The sequence below is a fragment of the Pelecanus crispus genome, chromosome 1 (assembly GCF_030463565.1).
Source record: "Pelecanus crispus isolate bPelCri1 chromosome 1, bPelCri1.pri, whole genome shotgun sequence".
Classification (NCBI taxonomy): Eukaryota; Metazoa; Chordata; class Aves; order Pelecaniformes; family Pelecanidae; genus Pelecanus; species Pelecanus crispus.
Genome location: NC_134643.1, coordinates 124,973,150 through 124,989,411, shown reverse-complemented (window position 1 = coordinate 124,989,411; position 16,262 = coordinate 124,973,150). Strand labels below are relative to the sequence as shown.

At 41.5% G+C, this 16,262-nt stretch overlaps 1 protein-coding gene across 1 annotated transcript in view; it reads left to right on the top strand.

Annotated features, from left to right (window-relative positions):
• Positions 1–16,262, top strand: part of ERG (ETS transcription factor ERG) — a 62,067-nt gene that overhangs the window by 32,854 nt on the left and 12,951 nt on the right. The window contains 3 exon segments of the mRNA XM_075714300.1: positions 11,408–11,559; positions 14,530–14,733; positions 15,687–15,767. Of these exon segments, the coding sequence (XP_075570415.1) occupies positions 11,408–11,559; positions 14,530–14,733; positions 15,687–15,767 (437 nt within the window).

The following is a 16,262-nucleotide window of genomic DNA, read 5'->3' as shown; positions in this document are numbered from 1 at the left end:
TGGTCTGTTACTTCCAGGACAAGCGTCTACTTTTGCAAGGATATATAATCTGAGCATCGGGGGAATTGTCTTTAAATCAATGGGTTTTGATTAGTCACAAGGCGTAATTTTGATTCATACTTTTCCAGCAGAGCAGTTAGTTGATATAAAGAGGTGGCACCCAGGAGTTCCCAAGGCATTTGGAACCCCAGTGACACACTTTTGCACCAGCCTGACCACCTTTACCACTGTTACAGAAGTAAAGAGATGAAAAGAAGAAAATTTGTGTACCTCCTCTCTAAAAAAATAGCATTAGGTCCACCGACTCCATCATTAGGTCTTGGAGTGTAGTGCAAATCAGCTGAGAAGCACATGAAGACTAAGTTCATTTTTCTCTGTACAGCATCACTCAGAGGTTCTTAATGTGGCCATCGTTAGAGAGTGAACAACTCAGCAGTGGCCACTCTTTCCCAATACCAACCAGCATGTGAACTGGCACACGGGTTACACTGCTGGAAGAGGCTGTACAAGTTACTGCTCTGAACTGCAAAATGTTTTTGATCAGAACACTGTTTTTCTAAAGTGCACATTCTGGCTGAAAATATAATGGGAAGAAATGTAGTTCTTCCTATATTGGATTAAAAATAACCTGCAGCATTGGATGCAGGGTTTCATTTATTAATCTTGGATTTGACAGCCTCCCCTATTGACAGAGCAATGCAGAGTTGCTAACTGGAGAAAATGAAGAAAAATTCATATTTCACTGCAATTCCTAAGGCATGACATTATGCTGAAAATAAACAAAGAAGAATCACATATAGACTACCAAAGATAAGAATAGATTAACAGTACAAAAACAGTCATGCATATATTGTATGCTTATACTTAACACACACACAAAAAAAATTATTACTGTAATTAACATATACTTTTTATTTCATCAGAAAACTATTATTTTATAAGGCCTAACACATGCCTGAAAAAATAGATCTTAATATTACACTTTTAATGGAGAACTAATATGGCCAAGTAACAATTATAAATATGTTATGGCATTTCTAAAATTCATATATATGTGTGCATGTAATATATGTAGTGTTAATACTTTGGGAATTGTAATGCCTCCTAGTATGTGATATTCCTACCAGTTGTAGAAAAAAGTATGTCTCACTCAAGCCTTGCATAAAATGGAATTACTTATCAGTAATATATTATTGCTAAATAATCGTAACAACTATTCTGATATATTGATTAGTACTGTCCATACAGAAGTCACTACAGATCAGTGTGATATATGCATCTCTTATAAATCTGAAAACCATTTTTTCCTTCCTGAAGTCCCGCTAGGCCTTTGCCATTTGTCTGCTCGTGTTTCCCTGGTTTCCTGAGAGATTATCTGCTGTTTGTCACATACATAATATTGGCCACAATTTAGATGTGCAGATTAGTGGTACCCTGCCATTCTGTAGGCTACTTTGCATTTTATTTTCTGCAGAAGCCTTCCCCACCCTCCTCATTTCCAGTCCATAAATTTATTCCCTTAAATGAAATGCTCCATTCTTAAAAATGTTTCATATGTTAAAAATTAACACATGCAGTAGCTATAGAGCTTGGAGCTGCTTTTCATTTTTAGTAAAACTGTTCTCTGTTTACACCCATTTTAAAATCTGGGTTGTCCCAAAGGAGTCTAAAATACTGCAGCCACACTGCAGAGCCACAGAAGTGCTACCTCTAGGATCTCCAGAGGATCCTCTGTAATTGTCTTTCTAGGAGGGGCCTGGGTCTCAATAATATGGTGTAAAGAGGATGCAAAACAGGGTACCAGATGCCACAAAGTGGTAACCAGAGAATAGTTAGCTTTTTGATTTTTGCTGTCCGGCTCTCTCTTCTCACTGTGTTAGGCTGCTTCCTGGCCATATATTCTGTCGTCTGGAAGGGGGTATAAAATTTTAGGAGCATACTAAACCTCTTACACATCAACAATTAAGTACCCACTCAAAGCAGAAATGTACTCACTCTGCTAGGACTCTCCCCAGATATACTTTGGCTGTAATTGCTCTACATTAAATCACAAAACACAACAGTCTCAAAACTGGTATTCCTGTGAATACCGAAGAAATAACATTAGAATGAAATTAAAGGGTTATTTTCAGTGTGCTGCAGAGGGATTAGCTACATGGTTTTCTTTAACAATAAGAGTATTTTTAAAGCTAAACCCTGCTGCACAGCACCAGAAAATATAGCCTAAGGGCCCACATTAAATTAAATAAAGCAAGAAAAGTTTAAATTAAAGCTGTCATTTACATTGCTGTTGTTGCATATATAATGCAGATTGTCACAGGTGGTATCAAATTGAGTTTCTTCAAATCCATTACGGTGGTACAGCCATTATATTTCTTCCAGGTACATAAATCTAATGAGACCTTTTGTGCCACCATATAGTCAATCTTTCACCTGAATGTAATAATATTGTTTCCTGCTATTTATTGCTCTTGAGTCAGTCCAAAAGATTCACCCTGTTACAGTAAAGCACTATAATAGAAATCTGGAGATTGCATATGTCGTTCTGTTACTGACGTTTCTGTTTATTGTTCTTTACATATTTTATCAAATTAAGTATGAGCAATTCCACTACAATGAATGAATGCAATTCATGTTATGCATTTAGGGTGAAATTCACTCCTGTGGAAGTGCTCTCATGAGGCCCTGGGTACTGTTTAAACAACATTTAAATCCATGGATTGCTCAGTGGTCGCTGAGTACACTCACCCATGGGAATCCACCATGCCCATGGGTGGGACTATACAAAGGTAGCTTGGAAGAACTACAGTTACTGGTAGGTAATCAGTCTTTTTAAGGGAGGCTGAAGTGGAATACAGAGTCTTATTCAGGCCACAGATAAATTTCACTTGCCATGAGCAGTGTGATGATTTCATTGAAAAAGCATTTTGAAAGTTAGCTGCAGTGAAAGCACAGCAGAAGTTTTCCAACATCAGCTTGGCTGATACAGAAGTTTTAAAGAAATGCCAGAAATAATTAGTTGTCATTAAGATTTAATCATGTGCAAAATGTTGTTTTAAGTGCTACCAATTGTTGCTTGAAACCATTTGAGAATGAAATTATCACTTAATATATCTTTTGTGCTGGCTCTTTTGGGAAATACCATTTTTCTTTGCATGTTACTGTTCTAAATTTTCATCAAAGAGCCTCTGTACTGGCTGGGTTTAGTGCATCTGACACACAGGAGGACTTTTCAGAGTCCAAAGTGACCTTGAGTTTTTGTTTGGTTTTTTTTTTTTATTTTCCCCTTGATGTAAAGTCTCCTAAGTGGTAGCTATTTTGTGCTATGCAAACCAGCAAATTTGAATGGGTAGCACTTGAGGTACCTTGCGCAGTCTAGCCATGTGCCAGCTGATGTGCCCAGCCACTAAGGAGGGTGCATTCATCCATATGGTGCTCTGTATTGCCACCACGACAGAACCATCCTGCTCCCAGGAACCAGGCTGATGTGCTTCAAGCTAGATGAGGCACCTCTGCGTTATGCTCCAGTCTGTGCTATGATACTGGTGGATCTAATTAGAGCATTTGCACACCTTGCATGTGTCCAACCCATGGAGAAACAGGGTTGATCTGCAGTAATCAGCCTGACATCACTTGTTTTTCAAGGGCATGGCTTTTTCCATCCCTGGAGCACAACTCCACGGCTGAGGCTCAGTGCCATCCCTTCCTCATCTGGTGGCGTACCACCGGCATGCAGCCCTGGTATTCTTGGTAAACCTCAGTTCAGACTAAACAACAAGCATGGTCCAAAACCCACTGCAGTCAATGGGACTCTCTCCTCTGTCTCCAACAGGGCTTGAGTCAGTCCCTATGTCAATCCACAGCAAAGCTGGGAGATCTGTCTTAAGAGCATGATTTTCCTAATGCACTTATTGGAGCTGCCTATACAAAGTAACATTAATCTTGGGTAAAAAAAGATGTGGTGTTAGTTATCTCAGACTGATAATCTTTTTTCCCACTGGCTGGGTGGTTGGTGGAGTGGCTGCCTACCAAACTGGAAAAACTGCAAATTCAGGTTCTTCTCCATGTAGGGCTTTATGTGTGACTGCTTCAAGAAGTTCCTCTTTGCTCTGCAAATCCACCAGCTTAGCACTGTGTGTGTGTGTGTCTGTGTGCGTGTGCATGGTTTGGCTCTGTTCTTGAGGCAAACGTTGCCAAGGAGAAAAACAAACCCAGCTCACCACTACTATAGCTATTTTTTTGCAGCTTTTCGGGGGGTGCTGGGCTGGCAGGTGCTAGCTAAGAAGCTTTCCACTCTGGGATAATGTGTTCATTCATAATTGGCATGGTTACATTTTGGAGTGACCACTGATGCTTAAATTGTGTGCTTAGCTTCAGGAGTTTTAAGAGGGAGATGAGGATAGCCAGAATTTCAAAAGTGCTAAGCAAACAAAAGCTCTCATATGGGTAGTGAAATATAAAATTAGTCTTCAAATAATGACATAGGACCCCACAAGAGTTATGATCACTGACATTATTTATGACTTTTGCTATCATTACTGCTTTGTTTCCAGTACAGTATTTACTGTGTCTACAGCATTTAGAGCTGGTGGTTGTGGTGTTTCCCCAGTCTGGCACGGCACAGGCGCTGTCAGTAGGTAGGTCGTCTCTGACCCAGCACATTTGGAGACGAGTCGTCTTCTCTCCCCCTTTATTAGTAGGTGTTCTGTTTAGATCAGGGTAGTATCAGTGGGGGTGTTCAGTATTTAAAGTTTGGGAATGGCATTTTAAGACAAAGCAGAAGGCGAATAAGGAAAAGTGGCTAATCATTGACTTTTTGCACCCATCAGCCTCACAGCCCAATAACGCTAATGACGAAAATCAGCAGACATTCCACAGACACGGGGGATTATGGTTTCCATACAAGATGTCACTTCTGTTTATGCCTGGCATGCTCTACTTTGCTAACTTTCTATACGATCCCTGCCCACAAAAGAAGGCATATGTGGTTTGGGAAGGACCCTGTCTCCCGGTATTTCATATTTTATGAAACCACAAATACAACAGTCTTACAAGCTCTTGAAATGAAATACAATTTGAGAAATGTAATCCATTACCATTATAATAGAATTTCTATAAAAATAATAAAAGAAAAACAAAAGAAAATAGGTCCTGAAAGTTATAGGCCAACTGGGAAGTCATTGTGGCTTTGGCCTAGCTATCACCATGTCAGACTTCAGCCTTCTCCCAGGCAGCAATCTAATTGTAAATTATGTATATACAGAACATCATTTCTTAGGTTTGGCTTTTAGTGACCCCCTTCCCTTCTTTCCCTTTCTTCACTCCAACCTCACACATAAGAAATATTGAAGTGTTTGCACTAATGGAGAAATGACAACGTGCAGTCAAACTTAAACCAGCTGTTTCCCCACACTGTGAACACAAAGAGCCAGGCCGGTAATATTTATAGCTTGACTGGCCTCTAGTGAGCCAGATGCTGACTGCCTTAATTTGCCATGATGGCCTTAAGGCTTGAAGCAGCTGTGGACCGCAGCATAGCCGGGGAAAGTTAAGCAAAAAAAAAAAAAAAAAAAAAAAAAAAGAACTGAAAAGATTGTTTCAATTAGCCAAAGTTATTGTTTGATTGAAAATGAACGGCTGCTGCATAGACAACTCAATAAACAAGCATCTTTTGTTTTGCTTACACAAAGCCAACAACGTTGTGTGTGTTGGCATGTGGTGTTTGCTTTCTCCTTTCACAGGAGGAAGGAACTGAAGGCACCTCGATGTGCCACGCTGTGACATCTCTGAACGACTCCTGTGCCAGCCCCATGCAACCCTGAGCACCTACCGATCTCGGGGCACCCCACACAGTGGTGTCTGCCCCTGTTTTGGACTCTGAGGGAGTGTGTTAGTGTGGGGCTGCCCCAAGCCCAGCCACACTGCAGGCCTGGGCTGTTGGGGCTGTTGAAGACTGGTTTGGTTGCCCCTGCATAGTCCAGCATGCAGCAGTGCACCTCCATGACTGCGTGGCCCAGTGAGGACTTTGGTTTTCCTTTTTTAACTTTCTTTTGTCTTCTTAAGATGGCTTTTGATGCTCACCTTATAGCAAAGATAAACAGACTGTCACCGTGGCTTCAGCATCAGCTTAAGCCAGCTTTAGCCAGCGGCGTGGGTGCCGAGGGGCTTCCCTCCCTTCCCCAGACCTCGGCAGCTTGCTCCCACCCTGGCTGTCCCCTTTCTGTGGGTGAACATCGCCTTCACACAGCCATCCCACACGGGTTGGGGAGTGACTCAGGTTATAGCTAAGCACTGAGTTACTTACCCACCCACCCTTTTATTTACTTATTTGCGTACTTGCTGGGGAAGCAGCTCCCCAGCCCAGTTCGCTAAGCAGTTGCGCGAGAGCATGTGTGAGCGCCCCAGGGACATTTCGACCTACGTGCATTTTCTGGCATTTTAATGCCTCTGTTATGCTGGAGTCCTCTGTGGGGAATTTTGCACTGCTTTCACAAGAAGCCTTGGAAGGGAAAATAAAACCCCTGTTTTCCTTTCACCAGGTTAAGCGTGGTGGTGCTCACGCAGCAGATTTAAGGGCAGGTGCCTGCACAGGAGCAGAGTGCTTGGTGCGCTTGCAGGGCTTGGCCTGGTGTCCGCACAGAAGCCGGGCAGGCGCGTCCAGCTGCGGTGGTGGGCGATGAGTGTGCATGGTGGAAGCCTAGCTCAATCAAAGCAAGTGTTGGGGCCTCTGATATCACCACTGAAAGTGCTTTTCAGAGTCTCACTCAGCACCCATGGGGATCACAGCTGGTGCCAGGGAAGCAGCCCCTGGGGCTCCGCAAAGCTGCTGGTGCAGCCCCGGCAGTTGGGGAACACGGGCTGCTTCTCACCAGGGAGGGTCCGACTGTCCCCAGTGATTGCTGCCAAAGGGGAACCCAAAAGGGGATCTGCAGGAGCCCTCTTTGCATGTCACTCCTGTGGCAGGTCTCAGCAGATGTGAATCTCACTGATTCATGAAGAGGAAGGGGGTGTAGAGAGGGTTGGGGAAGTGAGTGTAGGGCTACAGCTGTGTAACCCTTTGAATTGATATCGTGGACTAAAGTATGTCAGATGTGCTTTAAGAAACAGCAGTGTACCTCAAAGTAAGAAATCTCAGGGAAGTTTTGGTTTTTTCTTCATGGGCCACTTTTTCAGTGACAAACCATTTTGTGGGGGGTGAAGTGCTGACCAAATTCACTACAACTTGAGTAGTTGCAGTGAATGGAGACGAGCCTGAGCATGCTTTGCCATACACTCAGTATGAGCTGAGCTTTAAATGATGTCATTTTGGCTAAATATAAATTTACATATATTGGCCCAAATTATCTGAAGAAGCTGGCTTTGTGGAGCTCTCCCTCTTGTACGTAAGGACAGGGTGGGGTCATCACAGCCCTGCTGGGGCCGTTCCACTCTTTCTCAGTTCACTGGCATTACGAAATGGGAGAGGAGAGGTGAGGAGAGGAATCTGTATCCTGTACGACAACATCATGGTTTGTTCACCAGAGCCTCACAGAACAAAACTTCCTGGTAGGTCAGCATGTCCTCTGACCTGACCAGCCACGGGCTGGATGGGGACCATGCGTGGAAAACTGTTCAAAGATATCCTTACACCTCTCTGCTCTCCTGAGACCCTTTTTCTATAAGCAGCCTCTGTAAGGAAGTTATTCAAGCTGTGGTTATTAAATAAACCTACAAAGATATGTAGATATTTGAAGAATACATTTTTTCTCAGTTATTTCCCTCTGAAATGCAGAAGTAGTAAATAGAGGGGTTTATATTATGGGAATGTCACAGAGATCATGTAAAATTTTGCTGATTCTTAATCTGTGTTTCTCTGACACCTTGCATTTTAACACAACACAGGTGTTTCATGTCACATGGGGAAAACAGTAGCATAGTGAAGAGGAAAAAATGTGTTTCATACACTTATTTATGAACTTACATCTGCTTTCATCAGAGTCAATGGCTGGCAAAACTCCAATCAGCTTCAGTAGGAGTGGGTGCTAAATTTAACCATCAAATCAGCTTGATTCTAAGTAACCCTGAATAAAGACGAGACTTCCAGGTCCAAGGACCCATGGAGAAATACTTTCTTCAACAGGCAGACATTAGCATTCAGAACTGAATCAGCTCAGGAGTGGACAAAAAGTGCTCTTGGGTAGCATGATTGTAGTCTTTCTACTTTTTTTTTTTTTTTTTTTTTGGTAAATTCCAGGTGTAATACAGTATATTTACAAAGGCTAAAAATAACATGCAGCTGTGAAGAAAAACATCTTGGGTTTCATTTCAGACCTGGGGCTTAGGATGAATCACTGCAAAGCTGCACCCTTTACACTGGGCACACTTTCTGAAAGCTGCTTTTCCACTGCCCCTGCTCCCCTGGTGGTTCAGAAATAAAGCAGACTCACAGAAAGTCCTAAAAAAAGTCTTCATAGACAATCACTCTCTTGTTGTTCTGGGCACTAAAAATACCATTTTCTAGTGTCTGCTTGCATTTTCAGTTTTGCTTTCTATACCATAGAAATCCATTCCAGCCATTTCAATTAAGCCTTGGTTCTGTGGTATGCATAAGCATGCACTCAATTTGAAGTACCTGAGTAGTCCTGGAGCTGCTTACATGCTTGAAGTTAAGCATGGTCTTAGAAAATGTGCTGAACCGGGGATTTGCTTGTCCACCCAGTAAGTTAACAGGACAAAACCCTTGACCATCTGCTTTCTGGATTTTAGTGAAAAGTTTTGACTTATTTATGATCTTTTTCCCCGCCCCTGTCTGTTTATATTCAGATCAGAAAACCAGCTCAGAAGCCCTGTCAGATTGCCAAAAGCTGTGTGCTACTACTGGATCTTTCACATCATTTACTGTTCAGTGTTTACAAGAGTGTTTTTAATGCATGATTGCCCACAGAAGTGGTGTAGGCTAATACTGATGTGATATTTCACATCAGCAGAAAGACTTTGATGTCCCTGTATCCCAAGTTCCTTTTCACAGAAAAACAAAATGAAGTAACTGTGCCAGTTAGGCCAAAGGATGCTGCTAGCTCTCTGTTTCCCAAAAACATCCCTAAAAAGTCAGTGAATGTGCCAAATGGTTCTTTCTTTTGTCTTTCTAACATAACTGACCTTGGGAGTCAGGGTGGGCATCTGCACAGGTGTAAGGGCAGAGTTGGATGATGTTTCCAAATATATGTGATTTAGTATGCAGACTCACTTATGCATATATGCCATTTGTATTTGTTAAAGGTAAACAGAAAAGGTCAACATTTTAGTCACAAGCAATCATCACAAAAGCTCTTTTTCAACATGTTTACATCTGAAAGAAAAAGTTACTTTGTTTTGCTTAGCTCTGCTTAGACAGAAATAAGCTGCATACCAGAATTATATTTCGAGGTATGTAGTGGGATAGAAAAGTTAAACCTGAGAGAGTAATGCCCAAGTATTCTGGTTCTGAGACGAAAGGCTAAATTCACCACCACTCAATGACAGGCAAGACCATGTGCTGACTATATCTTCCCTTGTGGTTATTATTCAGTCCTGTTGCTGACAAAGCAGTTGTAGGACCTTTACACGAGGCAGATTTCATATGTAATATGTTATGCAGCACCCAAGATATTTTATACCTGAAAAAAGTATGTGAAGCAAACATTTCCCAGGCAACATTCAAGGCCGTGTTGCTTCTCCTAAAGAAGATGACAGTGCCCACTGAGTGGTTTCTGTGATATATTTTATTTTCAAACTGAAAGCCATCAGCAGTTAATTTTTTTTAATGTATACGTTAACACGACATGGTAAAATCAGTAGTAACACTGCATAGAAAAAAGCTGATATACTTAAAATGTACTTTTAGTATTTAAGATGTATACTAAATCTTTTCAGCTTTCCAAGTGCTAGTTATTTTTTAAAACACACATGTGAGAATTATAACTGCATTAGTTCGTGACCCATGGTAGTGCTGAGCCGTCAACTCAACTGAGTCACTTGGGCATTGAATAAAATATCTGCCACATACTATCGACGTATGTTGAGCAGACAGTGGTCCAAACTGTGTATTATTTTTCCTCTTTTGTCCTCAAACAATAGCAAAGCTCTACTGGGAAAGAACCTGTATTCTGACCACTGGTGGGCTTACAGTGATATTGCTGCCCAACACTTGCAGCAAGAGCTGGGTTTTTTGAGCTGGGGAGAGCAAGAGGCTCTGGGTGAAACACATTTTGGGGGGCAGAGGGCAGATCCTGAAACATGCTTTCAGGAGTCTGGGTCTTGGAGGGTCTCTTGGTTCTCTGGACTGCAAATTAATTGGTTTGCAAGGAACCGAAATGAAGCATCACAACCTGACTTGCTGCTTGTTTAGTAAGACCACAGTACAGTTTCAGCAGTTAAATGGCAGGACTAAAAGAAAGCTTGTTAGTAATGTAGTATCACTAAAGAAACCAAAACCCAACTAACACCCTCCTTCCCTTGCCAAACAGCCTCTTTACATTTAAAGGTATTCCCCGCAGCTCTGTTCTTTATTTTGATTTTTGTCACAATTTTTTTCTCTCTGATGAAACACGTTGTAGACATTAAATTAAGGGACAAATATGTCTGTGTCTGCCAGAAAGAAAACTGTGATGCAATTAAAATGCCATTAGGGAACCCCCTGTGGGATGTTAAATCTAAAGACTCTATTCAGAAAGCAAAGCCAAAATTAAAGAGGTGTCTGGTTGCAGATCCTCTGCAGATTTCCATTTCTTGACTACAGTACCATGGAGACTGTGCTAGTCAGGAGCTGAAAGATTTTTCCAGTCATGCGTGTGGTATTTTGAATCATGGCTTTGGCAAATGTTCGTTTTCTGTAAGCCATACATAGAAGCGTGTCTACATTGCATGACATAAAGTGCAACTGAGCGTGGCCCACATGAAACAATGACAGCAGTGGAGACAGGAAGCTGTCCAAGCCTTGGACAAGGCTTGGACAATGACAACTGATAATAGTTTTCCCTCAGAAAATGTACATTTAGTGCATCTCTATGTTTGCTGAGTTGTCTGTGAGATGTTTGGAGAGAGAAGTGGAGCTACTTGCAGCTATCAGGCTCAGCAAGCTCATGAACAAGCCTCCATTCTAGCCCGGTCTCTGGAAATAAATCATTAGTGTTTATATGTTTAGAGACGTATAAAAGCCTGATCCTTTGAAAACAGAAATAAATATATGGTCCATTGAGGCTGGTCATTTTTTCTGAGGCAACTGAAGGAATCAGCAGAATCATTGGGTGGTAGGTACTGAGTTTTCCAGTGACAGCCCAACCCTGGCGCTCAAGTCTCATTTTTGTCATTTCATTCAACATTATTCTTTACTAGGGATATTGGTAGAGACTGGAATAATAATAGAAATGCACCTCTCTTCTCTGTCTAGGAATTCTCCTGATGACTGCAGCGTGGCAAAAGGAGGGAAAATGGTTAGCGGCTCAGACAATGTTGGGATGAACTATGGAAACTACATGGAAGAGAAGCACGTTCCACCCCCAAACATGACTACCAATGAACGAAGAGTCATTGTGCCAGCAGGTTAGACCCTCTTCACAAAAATTTCAAGAAAAAAAATGCATTTCCCCTAAGTCTACTAACATTATTTAAGGAGATTTGGAGAAAAGTGGCAATGTGATACAGGTGATCAGGAAGAAAAGAGCAGTAATTCCCAGGGTTATTAAGAGAACAAGCTGAGAAATATCATAGTGAAGCCACCTCCTCAACCTGTCCTTCCCATTTCACCGGCATAACTGGCTGATCACAGGCACTTAGATCTTATCTGACTTCTCTAGCTCCTTTTGGAGTATTTCACCCTAAAGTGGGCAAAATGAAGAGCCACTTCCATTTCCTAACACCATGGACTAGCTGGGTGCACAGTGTTTGGGAGAGAGAAAGGACCACTGTACCACATGACATCCCAAATACCAAATGCAGTCCAGCCCTCAGAATGCTAAAAACACAATAGCTTCTGTGAAATCAAACAGTGCATTTGAAAAGCATTTATCTAGGTTGTCCCCTGAGTTTGGGCGGTGTAAAATGTTTTAATAAGCAAACTGACAACTCCACTGCAATATAAGAGCACAATTGAGAAATTCTTGGTTAGTCTTGGCAAGCTTGGTTGTGGGATTCAGCAGTTAATTGAACAAAAAGGCATTCACTCCTGTGTGCCTTGTCCTCCAAACAAACCTCTGCTTGAAGGTTTGTTCCCTCGTGCAAAATAATTAGCATGCCTATTTCCGAGGTCAAAACATTAGACCATCATGGCATGTGTGGGTGTTCATAAACCACTGGATATACACAATATAGACACAACACCTGCAACCTGCAAACAGAAGGGAATGTTTTGCTGCTAGTTCCTCTGCAGCAGAGATGTGCCCATCTGAAATATTTCTGCTACTGCTATGTTGCTTAATATTCTTTCAGTTTTTCAGTTGCTAAGATATGCAAGAGTACGAACTGTGGCCAATTTTGCAAGCTGTGATTATTTCAGTTATTTGTCAAGATAAGTGTGGACAAATATCTTGCAGTATCCTCTGCAATGGTATCGACAGTTCTGAAGCACAGAAGAGTGATGCACTGAATAATGAAGTGTCCTGGCTGACTGGAAGCACACCACAGTGAAATTCATGACATTTGAGTGTTCGTCTAAAACATTTGTCTTCTTGGTGGTTGGCACTTTTTTCAGTCTTTTAGTAACCCTTAGCATGGTTAGCTCAGCGACATCTTTTTTTCTCAGTGTATTCCTGGAGGTGTGTTTTGAGGTGGATTTGAGTGACATTTAAGGAACAAGATGGTCACAATCACAGCCTTGCTATTTTGAGGTCCCTAGAAGAAATGTATGGGTAAAAATCAGTTGGGTTTGTTTGACTACTGCATAGGCAGTGTGCAGCTCATGTGGCAATGTTTAGGAATAAAAAAAAAAGCAAAATTCACATTTCCAGCTGTGGTAACTTTCTAGTTATCATAAATAAGAAGCATTTAAAAATTACAGGCATAATCACAATGTTTTGGTAAACTTCCTGGTGTTTGGTTGTTTACTTCAAACCAAACCAAATGTAGTTGTTGGAGTTCTCTGCTGTAAATGTGGGCAATCTCATTCAGAGCCTGGGTTTATCAACCAGACTTGCATCTCTCTAGATTGCTGCATATTTCATACCAGATGGAAGGGTCCTTTTAAGTGTTTTTTGGTGCACTTCAGAGAACAGAGAAACCCTCTGAAGCTCCAGAGGATTAAATATTCTAACTTGCAAGGGCTTAAAATGCCAAAAGAAGCATCAGAAAAGGGGAGGCACTACTGAGTGAAGGATTGAGAGTGAGCAACAGCATGACAGACTCTGAATAGTTCCTAGCCCATGGAAAGAGGTCCCCACCTCTTTCAGACCAGCCTGAACAACAGTCAAAAGAGAGGGGATGACACTGAATTAAGCCACAGAAAAGCTATTTAGACCATCACTCAAGTCCCAGCCCTTCCACAGACTTTTTTGTGACAGAATACAGCCATTTGACCTCTGTGTGCTCCATTCTCAGTCTTCAGGATATCACAGAATCACAGAATTGTTTAGGTTGGAAGGCACAAACTCTCAAGGAGTTTGTTTCCCCTTAGCCTTATTCTTTCCTCTTCAAAAAGTATAAATTCTTCATGGTAGGAGCTGTCTTCCATTATGGGGTTGTGCACACACAGGTTGTTAGGGACCTTCATATCGGTGGTGCTTACTGTAACACAAGAATAGGGAAAAGTAGAACAGAAGAGAAACAGAAAAGGAAGAGTTTAGAGACAAAAAAGAAGTTTAAGTTAAAATCAAGGATTCTTTCGAAAACACAAGGTATTTGGCCTTATGTTTTGCTAAAAATCTGGACTTGTTTTTTTCCCCAGATGGTTTTGCCAGTACTTCAGGTAGTAAGTAAAAACCCATGCAGGTGTAGCAGTGTACACCAGTACAACACAGCAGTCTGGGAAAGGAAGTGCAGAATATTTTAACATGACCCACTCTAGTTTATGAAATAACTAGCCAAATCTGTGACTGCTTATTAGCCTATGCCCAAGAAACAGTACTTCTGACTTGAGTGGAAATTTCACTTGACTAAAGATACAAATTCAACAGAGAGCTTTGAAAATTGTTCAGATGCAAGTTGCAGTGCTGTTAGTGGGCTGTCTTAAATACTTTTCTAAAGAGTATTCTCTGCATGAGGGCAGGAGCCTATGTTAATCTGTGGATAATAATGCATAAAAACAACAAGACAAAAGAACTAAATGGGAGAAGGAGCTCAACAGCAGAGGGTTTCTTGTTAATAATCAGAGCTCACAGCTCTTCCCTAATAGTTTTTCACAGACAGTTGTTCTCCTTTGCACTCAACAGGCCGAACTAATTCCTTATGTATCTCCAACAGCCAGTAAACAAGGGATTAAGGTCTTTCCAGTTTGACTGTGATCTACATTTATTTTGTACTGGTCCAGCGCATCAGCGCTCTCCCCTCTCTGCCTAATTTTATGCTTTGTGATACCACCAGATCCTACGTTATGGAGCACAGACCACGTACGCCAGTGGTTGGAATGGGCAGTGAAGGAGTACGGTCTCCCAGATGTGGACATCTTGTTGTTCCAGAACATCGATGGGAAGGAGCTATGTAAAATGACCAAAGATGACTTCCAGAGACTCACCCCAAGCTATAATGCAGATATCCTCCTGTCACACCTACACTACCTCAGAGAGAGTAAGCTAGTTTTCTGTCATTATGGTAGCGGCTACAATCAATATGTGGTTGATACCAGTCTTAGATTTAATGATGTGGATACACTCAGCTGGGTTTTCAAATGTCTGTTGCTGTTCCTAACAACATAGTAGGGAGCCTGATCCAAAGCCTCTTGAGTTTGATGGAAAGATTCCCATTAATTTCAGTTGGCTTTCACTCATGTTCATTGAAGAAGAGAGTTAGGGGATATTTCTACATGTCCATCTCAGAGAAAAATCAAATTGAAACCCAGCATATTCATCAGCATACTGTAGGAAGAAAATAATATGGGATTCAGTGCTAATGTTTTTTCTGGTCACATACTCATTTCTTTCCATTTTAACGATGAGAATGCTAAATGAGAGTGCAAACATTGATTCATAAAGTGAATTCCAGGCATGACTCTGAGGGCTGACAGCAGTTTGCTCTACTCTGAATACGATCAGGAAGATTTCACTGAACAGAATAAAAGTTCTGTACATTCATGGAAAAAAGGAACAGTCCCTGAAGTCCAAATGCAAATTACTTGTAGTGCATGGCTAGCATTTCAAAGGGAAAGAAGGGACTAGTGAATTCCTGGCTTGAGGGCTTTCATCTAAGCTTGAGGAAATTTTGCAGGTTTGCCTCAGTTTAAAGAAGTTAAAGTGAATATGGCTTTTAAAGAAAAAACAACAAGCATTGCAACACCAGTGCGGTGCAGTCTTCTCCACACGCACACTGTCAATAATCAGTCAGAAATATTATGCATTCATAATGTTGAATAAATGAATGCCCTAGTTTAAGCTGTAGCACACACACCTCCCTCCAAACTGCAGACTGAAACTGACTGTCAGTAGACTCGCATTCAGACAATCCTGTCAGGGGAAAATATGGTTTAAAAAGATAATTCACAATTTTTTTTTCATTTTGGTGTTGCTTTTTGTTTTGTTTTGTAGCTCCTCTTCCACATTTGACTTCAGATGATGTTGATAAAGCCTTACAAAACTCTCCACGGTTAATGCATGCTAGAAACACAGGTAATGCTGGCATTGCTCCCATTGCTATAGGTCATCTTCTAAAAGCACAGGATTCCTTTTTATGGGTTGCTTACTAAAAATGGAAATGCTAAATCAGGAGGGAGACAAGCATATCCTCTCCTTGCTGTGTGTGTGAGTTTTATGCACAGACACACAGAAAAAAGGTGAGATAACGTAGGGCCAGATGGTGCAAAAATGGTCTCCTTACTGGTAATTTCTAATGTCCTACAGGAGAGTGGGGTCCCTGACACATGATAAACTGCAGGCTTGGGGCCTTTGTCTCTGAGAACTTTTTTTCTCATTCTGTCTTATTGTACTGTCAGATCTACTCCACAGATCCCTAGAAGGTTGATAGAGGTCAAAAGTGCTTCAGCACTTGCCTAAGTGCTGTTGCCTCTGGTGAATGGGGACTGTCTCCCCTCCCATGCAATATATATATCCTATAAGTCAATAAAATTGCTATTTAGGCAGTTAGCTCATCTCATTTGTCAGCTA